The sequence below is a fragment of the Semicossyphus pulcher genome, unplaced genomic scaffold (assembly GCF_022749685.1).
Source record: "Semicossyphus pulcher isolate SPU_LCO1_2020_fin unplaced genomic scaffold, fSemPul1.0.p SCAF_13, whole genome shotgun sequence".
Lineage (NCBI taxonomy): Eukaryota > Metazoa > Chordata > Actinopteri > Labriformes > Labridae > Semicossyphus > Semicossyphus pulcher.
In genome coordinates this window covers 25,513,665-25,532,572 of record NW_027211637.1, presented here as the reverse complement: position 1 = coordinate 25,532,572, position 18,908 = coordinate 25,513,665, and the positions used below count along the sequence as shown (strand labels likewise).

Genomic DNA, 18,908 nt, shown 5'->3' with positions numbered 1-18,908 from the left:
CAACAACCCTGTGATATAGTTGGAGCCAGACCCATACGTGCTTTAAAAGTGATCAGTAGATTCTAAAAATCAATTCTAATAGTCACTGGAAGCCAATGTAGACAAGCCAGGACGAAGCCAGGATGATGTGATGAATGTCGTCTTTTAAAACCAGTAAGAAGCCTAGCTGCTGCATTCTGGACTATGGCGAGAGAGGGATTTCTGGCTGATTCCGGAGAGGAGGGAGTTACAGTAATCCAGTCTGGAGAAGATGAAAGCGTGGATTATTTTTTCGAAGTCTGGTTGGGTAATTATTGCTTTAGTTTTGGAAATGGTGCGTAACTGATGGAAGCAGAACTGTACAACTCTCTTTATATGTGGGTCAAATGTAAGGTCGCAGTCGAATATCACGCCAAGGTTTCTGGCAGTGAGCTTTACATTATCAGATAGGGCACCAAGGCCGCTATCGATATGGAGGGTGGAGTTATGTGGATTGATTAGTACTATATCTGTTTTGGAGTTATTTAATTGGAGAAAGTTCTCAGCCATCCAACAGCTTAGGTCACTGAGACAATCTTTGACAGCAGCTAGGCTACTAGTTCCAGGTCCCAGGTCTCAGTGGAAGGTATATCTGTGTGTCGTCTGCATAGCAATGAAAGGAGACATTGCGGCGCTGCATTATTTGGCCAAGTGGCAGCATGTAAATTGAAAATTAAAATTATATCGGATCTAAAACTGAACCTTGCGGTACACCACAGGTAATTGTCGTGGTAGAAGACGAGTATTTACCTATAGTGACCGCAAAGGTTCGTTCTAAAACGTAAGAATAAAACCAACTAAGTGCAGTGTCCCTGATACCAACCCAATTTTTAAGACGATCAATTAAAATGGCATGATCCATGGTGTCAAAAGCTGCACTTAAGTCTAAAAGGATTAAAATTGTGTAGATCTGCATTCTGTCTGCAGTACACTTATTTTAAATCAAAAAAAATATATCTACTTAATAAATGTCCACTGGTAATCAAAAAACTAAACTTTGTAAAAAAATAAATAAAAAAAATTAATATATGTGAAAGAAAAATAAAGTTTTGGTGCACTTGAGAGAGACCAAAGATGTGTAAACTTGCATAAAAAATAAATAAACAACATTATTGTAGTTATTGTTATTGAGTTAGGTGTTTAACGGCAGAGCCTTCCCCTTTAAGAATATATATATAGATTATATATTTGTATATGGATGGAATTATATATAACATAAATTCCATCCATTTTTTAAGATCCGTAGAAGATGTACTTTTCCATAACCTGAGGATCACTAGTGCTGCCGTGACCCCTACCATTATCATTGCAGAGCCATATTTTGATAAACTGGACATTTCTGTTTGGTCTCCAAGTATGCAGTCTTGGTGACATAGGTATTTTTAAACCTATGCATTTCCCTACATATTCTAATACTATTTCCCAAAATGGGTAAACAAGTTTACACTACCAAACTGCGTGTAAAAATGTTCCTGTTTCCGTCTGACATTTCCAACATAGATTATTGGTCAGTAAGCCCATGGCGTCTTTCATTTCTAACATTTTTCTGATCTGCAAAATTGAAGAAACTTCATCTATGTGACTTGAATTTCACCTTCACTTTAATTATCTGGGAGGAAATGTTCCTTTAGAAACATAAATCATTAACTTTAGAGCACCAATCCACCGCTGATCCAATTTTCTTCAAAGGAGAATATTGGCAGTATTGGCAGCACCCTGGTGTGGTCTCTGCTTAGAATTCCTTGGTCGCTGTGCAGCACTCAAAACAAATCTTCCAGTCACTAAAATACACTCCACACTTTACGTGAAAGTACAAGTGTGAGTGTCTCAAAAATGTATTTAACAGTAAAAAGCTCAAATAGCTAAAGATAAACATCTAAGCAAATTAAGTTAATGCAATGTTCAAATATGTTGGATAAGCTTTAGTCTAGAGAGGGACTGTCTTAGAGAGTTAAAATACTTCTCATTTAATGCACTGCTATACGTCCATTTTCATGCAGCTTATTTTGCTATGTTTGTTTTCCCACTGAGGCAGTTTTTTCGCAGGGGTGTTTGTGAGCACGCTGACCAAAATCATGGTGACAGCAAAGCCACAGCTGGGGGCTTTCCAACCCTTTGAACACAATACTTGTGCATCTAAAAGCACACATAAGAAAGCACAGTTTAAATGTTTAGAAAATAACAAACACAAATGTGTTTATCTATATATGCTGAAGTGGTCTACTTCTGTCAGAGCAGAACTGAACGGGAATAAAATGAGAGTAAAAACCTCCATGACAGCAGGGAGGCCATGCAAATATGTAGTATTGACATAGATGCAATGTAATTTGTTTTCCTCTAGAGTAGAAAAAAACTACTGGAGGATAAGCAGCTACTATACGCTAGCATGGAGATATAGCCAGAGGAGGAAAAATAACTAACATGGCATACTACATTAAGAGGAAGGCAGATTAACGCTACACTGGCACACATATACAGTAGTATAGTATCTATTTAAACCCATAAAACAATTATTAACCTTCCCTAGTTTTTGATTACTGTGGCTATTATGTGTTTGATTCTTTTCAAAAGAAGATGGAAATTTCATGGTTCACGTGATTATAAATACTACCCAATAAACTGTTTCCCCATCACAGAAGGAGTGAGAGCAAATATACGACAGCTTCAAAATATAATGGTTTTGGATCTATGCAGTGATAGATCAGAAACATCTTTAGAACCATCTCCTCAGTTTCCCCAAATCTCTGCCTCTTAAAAGTCTCTCTCATTCAAACCCACACCACGGCTTTGCCTTGTATTACCAGCTGTTTATTGTGCAGCCATGCGACCCAAAGCACTGAGCTAATGCACAACACAAATTTATCTTGGCATGTTTAATTCTGGCACTGAGATTGCTGCCTCAGCGGTGACTTTGGGACAATTTTTGTTCTTACTTAAGTGTGTGTGAGTGACAGATGATATTATGGGATCTTCTCTGTTAAATTACACATCATGCATTTTGTATTTTCTTTTTCGCTCTGCCAGGGGTTGTTTGTCCTACCTCTTGGCCGAGGAAGCTTGGACGTCCTCACTCTGCTAACAGGTTCATCTTGACACTATAGGCCGACACCCTCCTGTAGTAATCAAAATGGAGCACATTATTTTTGTGCACTGAAATAAGCAATGAAACAGATAATAGGCCTGAGGAACTATGTTCAATGGGCTGGACTAATGAAGCTGTCTCACAGTACCAGTGGTTTTGTATGCTGCAGGAATTTGGAGTTCACATAATTTAGAGCTGAAACCATGAGACAGACCAATAATCAGCCATTGTTTGGATTTCTTTCATGCCCAACATTTCTCAGTTTCTTAAAAAAAAATTGGGGGGGTCAAACAAGAGAAGCAGTTTTAAGATATCCCCTCAGGCTTTAGAAGAATTTGAGATAGCAAGTTACATTATTGCTGACATGTAGAAATAAAAAGACTGAGGACAGAGACATAACTGAGGAATCCATGATGAAAACATTGTATAATTGCAGCACTGTAATCCATTGCATTATACAAAGTACCAACAAGACTTTGACATTGTCTCAACTGGATTAAATGTAATTGCTTTCCCTTAAGGAGCTCTTTGCAAGCCTTTTATATTGTGTCATGTAATTGTACAAGTGTTCACAGTAGCACCACTACTGAGCTCCCTGTATATTTTATCTATAACTATGTGGTAATTAGAGGAAAAACTCGTGTTAACAGTTAAATGCACGTTATTTTCTTCCAACAAGGAAGCCTTGCTGTATCCTTAAAGTCAGTGTCTCAGTGACTATCTTCCTATGGCATGACGCCCTCTAGTGCTCACAAATAGAAAACATCAGGAACCACTATCAGCCATATTACTAGACAGCTTGTTTACCCCTGAGGTTAGGCTGATTTTAAAAAGACTTTGAATAAATCTACAAGTCTAGCCTCAGAATCCATTTTCATTATTTATAGCTCCTGTTAGTTTTGATGCATATATGGTAAGACACAGTTAAAACAAGGAATTAGGGCTGCAACTAACTACTGTACATATACTTTACTATAATATTTAGATTGTATGCAAGTTTATACTTTTACTCCAATATATTTCAGGGACAAATATGGTACTTTTCAATTATGTCGGACATCTGTGACTTCTGATTATTTTTCAGTTTACAATTTCAAAACTTTTGTTAGTTGTCAGTTTGTTAGTATTAGAATCTACTCTTATCAGCAGGGCTCAAATAAAGTAAGAGTCTGGTGAGATAAAGCTAATTCAGACCCTATTTGATGCATCAAAAGACTGAAAATGCTATTGTAATACTACCAGGAATATGGACTGTGCCGATGTTACGGTTTAACTGGTGACCCTGTTAACTGGCGACTCTAAGCCGACAGCATTGATGGTTGTCGTAGTTACCACTGTTGAAAACAATGGTCTTTACCATTTATAAAAGTTATTCAACACAATGCCAGACGTACCTTTCGTTCTTGTCTTTGGAGTACTGTTTGACAAAACGTGGCATGTGCGTGTTTTAACAGCTGTTAAACCACGGACGAATTTGTCTGAAAGTTGCCAGTTCATAGCTTCGCTCCTTGAACCGTAACACCTGTTAGCTTAAAAAGATGGTGTCGCACTTACCTATCTTTTTAAATCCCGTGGAAGGAGTTGTTGTTCTTCTCGTTCTTTGGCATGTGTAAATAGCCTATAATAGGGGTTATGTTGTTGTATCACGTCATACAGGACTGAATAAACATTAACCGACCATCTTTAAGCAAGATGCTAACATCATTGGTTCGACCACCTAGCATGTCTTGGTTAGCCAAGTAGCAATCTAGCTATGCTGGGCCAATTATCAGATGCAAATCAGGGGAGGACGTCACCGGTTAGCTGTTGATGTATTAATTAATGTTTATAGCTTTTTTCACATAACTGTTTGATAACAACGGATCTACCACACCTACCGATATCCACTGGTACTTATACACTGTTTTGTTTTGCAATTATTTTTTGGCGGAAATCGCTGCTCGATTTGTGCTCGCGCTTGTGTGCACGCGCTGACGCAGACTGTCAAAACGCGGCATTTTCAAAGTTAAGGTAGGCAGTTTGCTGATTTGGGGCTACCCGATAAGTGGTTATAATGAATTATAGTCCTGTGTTTCCACTTAAATTGTGAACGTTATTTAAAAACATGCCGTCAATATGTTATGCTCCGTCGGAAAGACTATTTTTTTGCAGTAACAACTAATTAGCTAACCCCTAGCTACCTGCTAGCAAACCCGACTAGCTAGTTGACTTTGACCATAAAAGTTCAAACTCTGTTAGCAGTAAAATTACACTTACTCACTTACTCCTCATTCTGCTACTCTGTCAGCTAAAGCAATATTCCTGCATTTGACCTAACATGGCAGACGCCAATGTAATAATTGTGTTTGTCACAGGAGACTGGTGGCTAGCTTTAAAGGTCAACATGGTGTTCTACACTCAACACTTAACATCAAAGCGGGGGCCTCTAACCAAGATTTGGTTAGCAGCTCACTGGGAAAGAAAGCTTACAAAGGCCCATGTATTTGAATGCAATTTGGAGACCACCATCAGAGACATAATTTCCCCAAAGGTAAGTCAAAACACATCCTTGAAACACCATGCAATACACTAAAGGTATGAATTCTGTCTGAGATGTAATGTGATGTGTGATCTCTGCAGATGAAAATTGGTTTGCGGATATCCGGTCATCTGCTCATTGGTGTGGTCAGGATCTACTCGAGAAAAGCAAAGTATCTCCTCGCAGACTGCAATGAGGCCCTGGTTAAAATTAAAATTGCATTCAGGCCAGGTAACGCATCCTGTTTGTTTTGTCAATGTTGTCAAAAAATGTTTAAATTATAGTGACAAACACAGGCACCACAGGGGTTTGTTGTCACCTTGGACTGGCTGAAATGATAATTATTGATGTGCAAAGGTAGGGAATGACAGCCATGGCCAAATGAAAACATTCAGTGAGGGGAAAAGTAAACATTATAAAATACATAATGTTCCAATTTTAGTTTGTTTATTTGACAGCACCCCTTGAATATATTAGGCCAAAACCTGCACACTGAAAAAGCTGACTGCAGTTTAACACTGCAGAAACTTGGCTTACTCAGCAATCTAATTGCAAGCACAGGATTAAATGGAATAATGAATATATTTTACTCAAATTAATTTACACATTCAGTTGCCTGTTTCTTAGGTACAGTGTAATACAACAGTCCTGCATTAAATCCCACTTTCATGAAGGGTTTAATGTTTAGTTACATTGAAGCTACTTTCGAGGATTCAGTTTGCAGTGCTGTTGAATTGTATTTAATTGTACTGGCTTTAATGAGAGTAGACTCAATAACGGAGCACCACCAGAGGGGGACATAAGCATAATTACCTAACTTGTTTTGGGAATGACGGTGCTCATAGCAAGAATGTCATATGTGTTTCTGATTCCTCCTATGGTCTTAGAAATAAACAGTCCCACAGAACAGAGACAGAGTGCAACATTTCTGCATCTTAAATTATTTTAACAAACAAGGTTAAGTTGTAAGCATGTCAATTTAAATATTACCATATTAGCTCATGTGAAACCACTAAGTGTCGCTCCTACTCTTCTACTTCAAAATGCATCACATATTGTATGATTTGTTTCTCTTTCTCAAACCCCCAGGTCAGACAGATATGCCTGTGGAGGGGCTCGAGGCTACAATAAAAGCAATTACCTTGAACGAAGATTTTTCTGCCTTTGATGCCCAGCTGCCAACCCCGAGGTACAGAGCTCTTACACATGTTCAGTGAAGTTTAAATGATGTTACAAGTTATAATGTTGGAATTTATGTGAAAGCAGGGCTACTGTTTCTTTAATATGAATACATATTGTCTTTGTCAACACATTGTTCTCTTCCTGCTGGGACACCAGCAACATAGATGTCGTGGACCACTTTTCACTGAACCAGAGTCGAACGGAGGAAATCACTCTGAAAGAGGATTTTGGAAGTGATTTTCGGCACTTAGTGGATTTTGGTAAGAAGCACGTTGTCCTCATGTTATGAAACTTCCTGATTTAATTAGAGTATTGAATGTAAATGTAACTGTAGCTGGGATTACCCAATCAGTGGATACATGTGTGTGAATAAACTACGCTACTACTGCACGCACATCATAGAAAACCCATGTCCTTCAAAATAAAAGCACAGCATAGACTTTTTGGCACAACTTTATTTTTTTCAAGCACAAATCTTCGACCCACTGAAAACAGCTCTGCAACCCACTTTTGGGTCCTGACCCACCAGTTGAGAACCACTGCTTAAGAGCTCAATTGTGTTCCAAAACTGTTAAAAGTTAGCCACATTGTTGCACCAGGTGACATGTCTCTTCATGTCTCATCTTCATGTTACAAAGAACCCAGCATATTAAGAAATCTACAGTCTTCTAAAACAGTTTAGAAACAAATATATTTGTGACCTGTTATTAAAGATTTTCATAAGCAGCAGGAATTCATGTATTTTTGGCTCAGACCCACAGACAGGTAGGAAGTCTGAATATATTGAGACACAGAATAGTGCATTGTTGGTTTTGATGGTCAAGGAATTTGTTTCAAGTAGCAAAAATTCACAACATCATCAACATTTCCTTTTAAAAGCATATTTTTCTGTATAGAGCTGACATCTCTTCCTGACATAGCATTTTTTTCCCCACCTTTTGTGTGACAGGAGATGTGTCCCAGAGCCACAAAAGTGGGCTGCTGGATATGAGCTTTCAGAGCCTGGCTCAGCAGGAGGACACTTTTGGGGATGAGGATAAGGCTTTCGACCTGCTAGGTAGTCATTCTGAGTGTATCAATTTATCATGATTTAAGCCTTAAGAACACATTTATCCTCGAGAACATCATGCAGTGAAAATAAACAATCCTTGTGTTTTTAAAATGCTTCAATGGTAAGAAAGTGGGCTTCAGCCTTTTGCCAAATGAGGCTCATAGCATGTTATGTTTACAATAGCAAACAGTGCTATGACTATCATTTTGACTCACATAGTTTAAGTTAAAAAAAGTGACTCAAACCTTGATTTAAACACCGAAGGATCCTGTCCCTCAATAAGGTAATAGAAATCCAAAGTCTGCCTATGTTATGTCATAACAACTGTATTTTTGTAGCAAGGAAATGTCACTTCTGCTACTGTAAATCTTTGCTCACATGTTAATAGTGAACTCTGCCTTTTTTTTAATCAAATGTAAAATTGATAATCTATTTTCCACTTTCATGACCCTGTAGACTTTCTGACAAACTCCAGTGATCCTGCTGAATCCACCAACTTAATCACTGAGGAGCCTCAACATGAAAATCCACTGAGCTCTACAGTTAATGACCACCAAGGTACATTACAGCCATCAACATCCCGAGAACATTTGCATTCAGACTTATTTTCAAACTTAGAATAATGAATATGTTTTTCAGATGCTGATAGAACGCTGGTGGAGACTCCGTCAATGAATGAGACCACCCTGCTTGCCAATGAGGAAATGGCCTTTGCCCTCGAGCCTGTGGCCATCACTCGTAGGCACAAACAAACAAATCAAACTCTGTTCCTTCCACTCATAAATATGTTGATGTTATGAAAAGAAATATAGAGATTCTGCTGCAAGAGCTAGCATCACCCATCTGCAAACACAGCTGTTATGATTCTACGCAAAGAGCCAAAACAGTACAAACCGTTGGCTCTATTACATCAAAAAAAGCTTTCTTATGACCTTCCATTATCTATTTCAGCAAACTCAGAGAAGAAGAAGGGGAAGAGGAAACGTAAGTTGGTTGTGGACCAGATGAAAGAGCTGACCACTGAATTCATCAGAGAGCAGCTCTCTGACTATTCGGATCTGGTCGTCCCGATGGACATGGCTCCACCGACACTGCAGCTCATGCAGTGGAAGGAGAGCGGAGGAGCAGATAAGCTCTTATCGCAGCCGTGTTCCAGCGTAGCAACTCCTCAGATAAAGGAGGTAAAAAGATGAATGATGTTGGTTTTTATTACACGAACAGTAAATATAAGTGATAGTACGCGTCTTTAAATCTCATTTTGCTTTGCAGCTTTTTTCAAAGAGTATTTTCCAGGTGAAAATTAATGGTGTGTGTGAGGAGGTTGAGATGATGCGCCAGGATGGACGAGAAGGTAGGAACTTAAAGCAGTGAGAGGATTTAAGGTCCTTTCTCAAACCCTCACACTCACACTCCGTCGCAGAGTGAACTCCGTTTGATGTCACACTCACAGCTGAACAGAGCACCCTTCGTTTAGGTGAAGGGATTAAATACAGCACCTAGCTTTGAGGCGAACTCCCCTCTCTCTAGCAGAGACAGGAAACAGGAAAGGTTTCATATCATATAAATAACAACAGCGACATAAATACCAGTGAGGCAGAGTGATTAAAATCACTCAACATTATGAGGAAAATTAATTTAATCTCAAGCTTCCTTAGTGAAAAATATATTTACAAATAAGAAAAGCCAAACTCCTGAATGACCTGCTGAGTTTTTACAACCATCCCTGGTAATATGAAACATTTTAAACTTTTAACTTGTATTATTTCTAACGTTAACTTTAAGACGCTGACGTCAGTATGTTATTTCATGTTAATCTAAATTAAAGCAGTTCTCGTTTGCACGGGTAATAACATGGAACTTTAATTTACGTGTCTCATCTCATGACGAACATAACACAGCGTTGCACCTGGTCAGTAAGTCAGCGTGGGTGCAAACTAGCTGGTGGAGGGTTTAACAACCCACTCTCACTCCACACTGAGGTTTGACAGCAGTCAATGTGGTGGACTGTCCACGCGAGTGCGCAAACAGAGTGGAAGGAGAGGGTGTAGGGAGCGGTTTGAGAAAGGCCCTGTCTCTTCTTATTGTATCACTGTTAGGCCTGCATGATATGAGTACATTTCCATATGAGATGACTATATGTAAATAAGGAAATATTGAAGTGTGAATATCAGCTAAAACTTACAGTTCCTATGTGTTTCTGATGCTCGTTTTACACAGTACCTGTATTTGTAACGTTGCCTCTCCTGAATCCAAACTACGTCCAAATAGTGTTGTTCCATCACCACAGGGTCTTTGTCGACCATATTTCCCTCACCCTTCTCTTCTACAGCAGCCATTGTTCTAGTTAAAGGTATAATAAGTAGGATTTTCCTAGAAAACTAAAATATAGACTTTTACAAATATAATATAAATCCTCACTTATCAGCCTCTATACATGTGTGTGCAGACCCTTGTGAGACCCTTCCCTCTGCATCTATTTTGTTGTTTTGCTTTGCACGGGACGTTTTCAGGAGGAGCGCTGTTGTGGTTCCCTGAGCCAATCCCAGCGTGTAGGTGAGTGTGGGAGTGGTTCAAATTAGCAACTGGCCTTCTTACTGTTGGACAGATAGGTGCCTCAAACCGAGTAGGACACGCTAACCAGCCCTTTGCATGCTAGCGCAAAGGTAACCGTGATGCTGTCGTTGTTAGCTCGGCGGGGTGGGCGTGTTCTCGCACGAGAGAGTGAGAGTGAGCTTCTGGTGAAGAAGAGCCCAGGAGGAGGGGCCCAGTTTGAATGTGTTGTTGACAAAATGCAAGGAAAAATCCTACTTATTATACCTTTAACCTTTCAGTCCTTGCCAAGTTGACACAAATTTATCTGAGCTGGGGCTTCATTTGATCAGCCAAATGCTGTGAATGCATGGCCCATGTACCTCGCGTTCCATTTGATAGGTCAAATGTTCACATGATGAACGATGATGGCACATGCACATTGGATGTTTATTGTTATTCACTGCATTAAAGGCAATCTTCTGCTTTATTACCCATGTTGATATCGCTATGAGGATGTTTATTATGCAGCCTTAATCACTGGTGTTTTCCTCTGCTCTGCCTGGTCATGTCCGCTGTCACATAAGATCTGCATTAATATGTCTTGTACAGCTCAGAGGGACATAAGTGTCCTCACGACAGACAACGTCAGTGTCGTAGATTCATCGATGGTTTCAGAACGAGCACACGACACTGAGCTGACCGGCCTCGCTCACATGAGTGACAGTCACCATGAGAGTTACTCAGAGCATGCACAAGTAAGCATTAGCATGTTGGGTGAGGAGACTGTGTGTACAGTACATTAAAAATAGATTATATGCATTATTAATTTTCATATTTTTTATCATTGGTGTATAATCTGCGCTGTCAGGATGGAAACAGGTTAGAGATCACTCAGCCAGAACTTCCATCAGAAGACTCCATGTTTGTCCATCCATCTTTCATGGAGCAGGAGACTCAGTCAACTTCCCTCCACACTCAGGTGCCTGTGAACCAACTCACACACACAATTATAAATAGCAGAGCAGGGAATTATTCTCAGTTGGAAATTTCCCCTGCCATCTTTGAATTGAAAGTGAATAAATAGTGGCTGTTTATCTGAAGAGTGGTTGGTACAGAAGTCGAGCAACAATCTATCAGTGTTTGCCAGATGGCCGGTGTTAATTTCCCATGCTGCTTTGGAGATGTGCCCAGCATCGCTGACTGAAATATGCTCCCTTTTTAACCTGCAGTCTATGCTGGACAGCCAGGACTCTGAGGAGAGGAGGATAACCAAGAGAGCACAGAAGCTTCTCAACACTCTCAAAGTAAGGAGCTAAAAATAAATGTCACAGTAACACCAGCTACCCGACCTCACATATATCTACCTTATATTTCTAAAGCCTGCATGTTTATCACAGAGGTCTGTTGTTTGCATGTCAGGCAGTGTCCCAAATCTATTCCCAATCTATACTCGCAGTGAACAGGGATTTAAAGAAGAGGGGGCTGGAGCAGGATTAGGGATTATGTTGGGAAATTAAATTTGTGTGCGTTTTTGTGTGGCAGAGCAACAGCGACACCAGATTCAGTCTGCAGGCACTCTGTGAGGGAGTCGCTCGCTGGACGGCTGGGACTACTTTCTTCTGCTTCCTGGTCCTGAAGAAACAGCAAGCCCTTCACCTGCAGCAGAGCGCACCGTATGAGGACATCATTGCAACACCTGGACCCAAGTTCTATGATTAGTAGAATAAGAGTTTCAGAAAGATCCTGCTTCTTTCGAGATGCATCACTGGGTTTAGTGATCCGCCTCATTCACAAGTATCACGTGGTTTCGTAACTGCGTCAGGTTAAGGGTCAAATTAAATTGACTCAAATAGGTTTCTGGGTTGAATAGTAAAAAATCTAATTTATATATATTTGTGTGTCTCAAATCGTGTACATACTTTTGTTTGTTCTTGGCACTTCTGAGAGAAATAGAGTGAGTATCAATGAAAGAATATTTTGTCTAAACCTGTTTGTCTGACTCTGACTCCAGAGTTGGGTTACTCAACCCTAAATATTTTACATTGTCTGTGCAATTTTTTTAAATTTTTTTTATTGCTGTTTCATGATGTTATTCTTGTGTTCTTTCAAGAGTGTTCAGTTCGTGTTTAACTCCAGCTCCTCTTCTATTTATTCTAAACATTTTAACAAGAACCCACTGACCTGTTACTCACCACCTGCATCCCTGTTGTGTTTTATATAAGAGACAAAAGCAATATCGACTTTAAAGTACAGGTATTATCATCTGTTTGACATGGATTCAACTGATGAAATGGCTTCGTATACCTTTTTATAGAAAACTATAAGATAATATGTTGAGTTTGGGATATGACACTCAGTTCATGTGTTTGGGAATTCTTATTGTCTGTATATTATATTCAGTATATTTGTTATTTATTCCAGCATCTTAACTTGAGTAAACTGAGTGCTTACTTCTCTACAGCACTGAGCTGCACTCTTGTCAAATAATATAGTCAAATGGCTGAAAGTTACATTTATTTATCAGCCTATAACTTGTATATGCCATCCCTTTAATTCAGAGCAGTGCAGGCCTTATGCTCTTTATGATAGTAGTTGATTGCTACTAATACAGACCACTTGCTTAGAAGGAACAGGACCTGTGTGGCATTTCCCGCTCGTTCTTGGAGTTCATTATGTAAAAAGTCTTTTTGAGCCATTTTAAATGTGTTTTTCTGAAAATGTAAATATCTGTTATGGCTTTTGTCATTGTGGATTGTATTAAAAAAACATATGAATATAGTATGAATGCATTTTTATTTCAAATGAGCAAACTCTGCTCGAAGTGTGGCTTTTTCTTAGTCTGTGAATGGCCCTCTGCACACTCATCCATCATCATGAGGTGTTGAACACAATGTACCAGTCCATCTTAACCTCATCACCCAGCTTACTGTCAGTGCGTGAATAAACTCTTGTCTCTTAAGAACATGCATTATCACCACAGCCATGTAAACACTGTAAATAAACACTAATGTGCAGTTAAAGTCCTGCCACATGAAGCATTATCGTAATCAGTATTATCCCCTACTGTCTCTTTAAGAAGCAGCGATGCAGCAGACGCAGTTGCCTCATTTCGTCTCCGGGCTTCATGGCTGCAGGATGGACTCTCATCAGCATCATTATCAGCAGCATCTCTTCTTCCTGCTGCCACCGGGGACTCTTCAGCATCCAGCAAGTGTGGCGGGAACCGAGGCTTTTCTACGATGCACAACTTCCACCTGCAGAAATGGTAGAGTTTCATATATCACTGTTATTGTGGGCTGTAGCGGTGTTTTTGTGCGCCTGTAGCTTCCACTGTTTGTTTAGAGACTCAGAGCCGGTGTTATCCCGGTAACCGTATGTAGGACACAGCTGGGACTCATTTGTTAGTCAGCTGTTCGTACCAGGAGCGACCCGGGCTGCGTCTTCTTGTATGGAAAGTACCTGCTGGATGTCCTGTTTGGGGACGCCTCTGAAATCAGCTGGAAAAACAAACATGAGACTTTTTTTTTAGCTTTGTAGTTTTCCTGTTATCATCATCACACCAGCTTACAGCCTGATTATCTAACACTGCTTTCCTGTGGGCGACAGATGCGAGAAATCCTGCGATTTAATGCCACAATGATTACTCAAGGACAAAGCGCAACATGCACGCACCTTCTGATAACATACTCCGTCTGAAATATCACACTAAATGTCCCATTTTCGTGTCTAAATGCTGCTTTAACACAGTTTCCTCCACCTCCTGTGTGCCGCTCGCCTCCACAGTAAACACCGATCCTCTCACTTACGTAAGATGATTGCGTATTTCTCACCAATAACGTACTTGCCACTTGTTGCGCAGACAGAAGAGAGGGAGGTGAGATTTCCTGTCTCTGTCTCATTGTCCTAGAATTTAAATTTAGGACTAAATTAACGTCTGTTTAGTTTAAAGGCTGCTTTCATTATCAGCAGAGTAGTAGGGGTGTGATGAGTCTGCAGCCTCCACAAGGAGAAATTCAGCAAGCTGCAGGTATATTTTAGGCCCAGATCAGCAGGTTCCCCACAGACCTGCAGGGAGCCTGAGAGTTTTTGAAGAAAGGTGAGAACATTTTGTCCTCAGCTTTGCTTATTTTTGCCGTGACATAGATGTAAGCTTTCCTCAGCTGCTGTGGTACCAAAAAACACTTGATTTTGGAGGAAAAAAATAGAAGGGGCAGAGCTACCATCGAGGTCACTGAGTTCATGTGTGTTTTTCTGTGTCTATCTACAATTTCGAATTTACAAATAGCTGATGGATAATTCTAATATTCAGACACAGCTTTTACAGCAGCAAATATAAACAAATGAAGTACTTCAGTTCCAACAGAATAACAAACTTCTGGGCACCCATTTTTAGAATTTCATAGGCTAAAACAATGTACCTAACTAAAATACAGGCTAAAGACCCCCTCCATGGAAATCAAGTGTTTAACCTTGTGAACATCTCCATGTGGTGTTTTAATGCTGTGCTACAAGACAGATCAGGGACAACATAAGCAGTCATCACCATGGCTGGGCCTGTCTGAGCCAATCACGTTAATGGACGGGGTGACGCTATGCGTATCATTATGTGTAACCTATGGCAACCACTTCGGTGATGCACGAGCTAGCTGTAACCGTCATTGTAATTTTACTCACTACTGACTACTAACGTTAACGTTACTGCTAACTACATTTCAAGCTAGCTAAGTTTCAACAAGTCGCAACTAAACGACGTCAGAGACGTGTTTTGTTTTCGGTAAGGAGGAACGTAGCACATAGGTGGGGACTATGCAGATTCAGGAATCTTTAATGAAGGAGAAGGAGGAGAAGCCTTGGGAGGATTTTTACAAGGTAATTAAACGTATTTTGCCGAAAAAAACATCGACACAATTTATTATTTCAAGCAGAGCATTTTAAATGTCTTAAGACATGACTGGAGCTGTCTTTAATAACATGAGATACGGAAATATCTGATCAAAGAATATACAAATAAGTATAAAAATCTTTGCAAGTATTCCATCATTTGTGTGCATTTAACTCCATACCCCTGAATACCTTCCTCCTAGTGGCTTTGCAACAGCATTTCCTGTCAGAAAAAAAACAGACGTAGAAATGAGCAGTTAGCTGAATAAATGAAATAAGAAACATCCAAATAATTAAAGGTAAGGGGATCATTAGGGTGGACATAAACTCTTGATTTCAGTATTTGTACAAGCTTGGCCGCGATAGTGCTCCAAGGGAGTGACACAGAGTCAATATATCTAACACAGTCCTATTATTAGTAACGAGGAAATGTTTGATTGATTACAGGCAGGATAATACCGCACTAATCATTTTAATAGCAGCTACAGTTTGTCAGATTTCCTTTGTCTTTGCCCTTTGACCCCAGTTCATGTGCCAGTTTATCATGTTCCTGTGCAGCTCTGCAGACAGACAGGACCCAGCGCCGAGAGAGGCAGCTGCACTGACTGTGAACTCACTGTGTCCCCTTTGTGTCAGCGCAGAAAGGAGGCTTTATCTGCTGCTGCCCGAGACTATTTTTTTTAATTAGAGTTAGGGTCAGACTATTGTCGCTGACTTACAGTGAAGTGACAACGCACAGTGTGTGCCACAAGATAGAAGGAAAAACATTACTCTGATTGAGCTTTTTGGGATTACTTTCTCCATCCGGGATATTTCGATTGTAATTAGCAGATTTTCCCTTTAATGTGTTTATGTAACGCTTTTTTACTGTCCAGCTGTGAGGGCTCCTAGCGCCCCTCTCTAAAGACAGCAGTGGAGAGGTTGGAGGTCCCTCGCTCATCAATGTCTCTCACTCCGAGTCGAAGGCCCTCCTCAGGTCAGCGCAGGTACTGTTGCACCTCTCTTACACCTTCACTTTAACAACTATACAAAACATATTCAACATCGAGTCCTCTTACCCTTTAATGTCTCCCTTCTAGACGCTCAGTGGAGACCAGTGGTGGCAGCGGGCGATATTCCCACAGCGACACATCCAGCATACACACCTACCCGGGCCGGGTCAGGACAGCGGAGAGCAGCCCCACAGCCCGGACGTATCCGAGTACACCCAGGTAACAAATTCATCATGAAACTCTCCTCTCTGTTCCTCCTTTAATCAAGCTAAAAACATTGCACAGAGGAGGAGGAGGAGGGGCTCATACGTTAAGTGTGAATGTGACTGAGCTGTGTTGGCCATGTGATGGGCTGTGACCTCTCCCAGAGCGTTAAACAGCTGGGACAGACTCCAGCAGCCGTCTGCTTCTCTAATCCACTCCTCTTCACTGTATTTAAATTAGGATGGACAGCATTAGGAGCTTATTTCAGTATAATGCAATACAGTTAAACAGTGCCACAAGCTACAGCCTCCAAAATAACAAATTCCTCTTTAGAAAAGTCAACAAAAACAATCATTATAAGCTTCATTGAAGGTTTCTTGAAGAGCTTCAGATTGCTCAGGCATTAATCTATTATGGTCCCCTAACAATTTAAACAACAATGTCTGTATTTGTGATATCTGGCTTCCGACACCATCCAAATCCACAAGCTCTTGATTGAATGTCTATAGGGTGAATGACTTTTTGATGCCTGTGTGTGTCGGTTCAGGCGTCAGGCAAAGCACACAGCCTGCAGCGACAACCATGGCATCAGGCCTCCCACCCCGGAGCAGTACCTCACTCCCCTGCAGCAGAAGGAGGTGTGCATACGACATCTACGAGCCAGGCTGAGGGACAATGTGGAGAGACTGCAGCACAGGTGAGTCTTTTTCTACTTCAGCTCGAATGTTTTTCTGGTTGTTATTCAAACCTTTGTTGTGCTGTGGTGCTTTGTTTCTGTGAAAGAGAAATAACTCACTTTTGTTCTTTCTCAGAGACTGTGAAATAGACGAGTTGAGGACTCAGCTGTACAGGATGCAGGAGGACTGGATCGAGGAGGAATGTCACCGTGTGGAGGCCCAGTTAGCTCTAAAAGAGGCCCGCAAGGAGATCCAGCACCTACATGAGGTCATGGAGTCTGTGAGGTCCAACGTGAGCGTCCGTGAACAAGACCCCCATGAACCCAAGCCATACTCAGGTTTGCACGCAGCTCGGCCAGGGGGGAGGTCTCGCTCTTGCGGCTGTTCCCCAGCCAGCACGTTGAGCCGCAGCGCCACCAACACCCGCCTGAGCAGCGAGGCTCTGCAGCTGGAGCGCAGCCCGAATGCTCCGGAGTCAGGCAGAATGTCTCGCCCTGCAGGACAGACCCACCTACTCCTGGAGGCCGCCCTATTATCAGAGCAGGTGCCACAGCAGGGCCACATCCGGCCACCCCCGACTGTGCCGCGCTCTGCCACCTTTGAAAGACTCTGCAGCGGGGGGGCGATGTTGCCGATCTCACACTCCTGCCACTCTCTCAGTAGCAGCTGCAAGTGCAGCGGCCACTCCTACCTCCCCCATCATCACCTGTTCCTGCACTTACCTCAGGAGGAGCCCCCGCAAACGACCACAACCGCCCCTGTCCCTGCTTCTGATCCGATCCCCACGCCTAGTCCCGCAGCAGAGAGGAAACCGGAGGTGCGATCTCAGGCCTGCAGCCCCACCATGACCTGGCTGTGTGAGGAGAGCGCTGCAGAAGAGCTGAGCGTCATTTCTTTACCCACAGTGGACGTCACCCCCTCAGAACCACAGCCTCCTCCATCGTCTTTACCTGCTGCCTCCCCTCTTGAGCATCCATACAGTTTGGAGCCTCTTCCACCCGACCCACCAGAGGAGGTAACACAGAAGCCAGCGGAGCCCCACACCTGCCAGCCCCACCCTGCGGCTCCACTTCCTGTCAGGCAGGAAGCTACAGTTCTGGAGATAGAAGAGGACAATGCAGATGAAACTGAAGGAACAAACGGGGACAGTCACCCCCCTCAGCTCTGCCACTGGAGCCGCTACTTCCTCGTAGATCTTTTGGCGTTGGCGATGCCAGTGGTGCCGACTGTGGCGTGGCTGTGTCGGGGAGCCCCGCGGGAAGTCGTGCCAGTGTATCATATCGGCTCCCTGCTCAGAGGCTGCTGTGCCGTGGCTCTTCACTCGCTGCGCCGCCGGGGTGCCGGCAGGGGACGCAGGCCCGCCAGCATGAATGGAACAACATCAATATGAGACTTTCTGCTCCCTCAAACAATACAACTCCCAACCTCTGCAGGCACAGAAATGCTAACTTTCCGTTATTACTTTTTAGCCATTTCCATGTGTTTAATATTTTTTAGACTTTACATTATTCCCTTGTGATTTTGTGGTCATGCCTTGCCTCAGAGAACAAAGGATTAGTTGTACATTATTAAACACTTTCATTACTCAAGTATACTTACTGCTTCTGCCTGCAGTTTAAGTGGTTTTCTCTGTATTGGAATTTGCATGTAGCCTGCAGTTTGGTTGGATTCTCTTGCTTGAACTAAAAAGCCCCTTTTTGATTTAGACGCGCCGTCCTCCGGGCGAAGACACTCCGTTTATTTCATGAAAAGAAATAAAAGGGAAACTGTC

The 18,908-nt window shown here is 41.7% G+C and overlaps 2 protein-coding genes across 2 annotated transcripts; both read left to right on the top strand.

The window, feature by feature from the left end:
* The first annotated feature begins 5,483 nt into the window (after positions 1-5,483).
* rad21l1 (RAD21 cohesin complex component like 1) lies at positions 5,484-12,102 on the top strand. The gene is made up of 13 exons (XM_069659650.1): positions 5,484-5,630; positions 5,720-5,849; positions 6,708-6,807; positions 6,957-7,060; positions 7,750-7,857; positions 8,308-8,409; positions 8,491-8,589; positions 8,803-9,032; positions 9,121-9,202; positions 10,993-11,138; positions 11,252-11,362; positions 11,613-11,687; positions 11,926-12,102. Exons 1-13 carry the CDS (start codon positions 5,484-5,486, stop codon positions 12,100-12,102), a joined length of 1,611 nt encoding a protein of 536 aa, XP_069515751.1.
* A 1,417-nt stretch (positions 12,103-13,519) lies between these two features.
* LOC138589922 (syntaphilin) lies at positions 13,520-18,908 on the top strand. The gene is made up of 5 exons (XM_069660409.1): positions 13,520-13,648; positions 16,140-16,250; positions 16,344-16,475; positions 17,008-17,157; positions 17,273-18,908. Exons 2-5 carry the CDS (start codon positions 16,207-16,209, stop codon positions 18,525-18,527), a joined length of 1,581 nt encoding a protein of 526 aa, XP_069516510.1. The 5' UTR covers positions 13,520-13,648; positions 16,140-16,206; the 3' UTR covers positions 18,528-18,908.

Bases quoted from the DNA above. Each gene is read 5' to 3' on its own strand.
- LOC138589922 (XM_069660409.1), top strand. From the start codon at position 16,207: ATGTCTCTCACTCCGAGTCGAAGGCCCTCCTCAGGTCAGCGCAG. The intron at 16,251-16,343 runs GTACTGTTGCAC...TCTCCCTTCTAG, and splicing joins CCCTCCTCAGGTCAGCGCAG to ACGCTCAGTGGAGACCAGTG. The intron at 16,476-17,007 runs GTAACAAATTCA...GTGTCGGTTCAG, and splicing joins ACGTATCCGAGTACACCCAG to GCGTCAGGCAAAGCACACAG.
- rad21l1 (XM_069659650.1), top strand. From the start codon at position 5,484: ATGGTGTTCTACACTCAACACTTAACATCAAAGCGGGGGCCTCTAACC. The intron at 8,590-8,802 runs GTAGGCACAAAC...TATCTATTTCAG, and splicing joins CGAGCCTGTGGCCATCACTC to CAAACTCAGAGAAGAAGAAG. The intron at 9,203-10,992 runs GTAGGAACTTAA...TGTCTTGTACAG, and splicing joins GCGCCAGGATGGACGAGAAG to CTCAGAGGGACATAAGTGTC.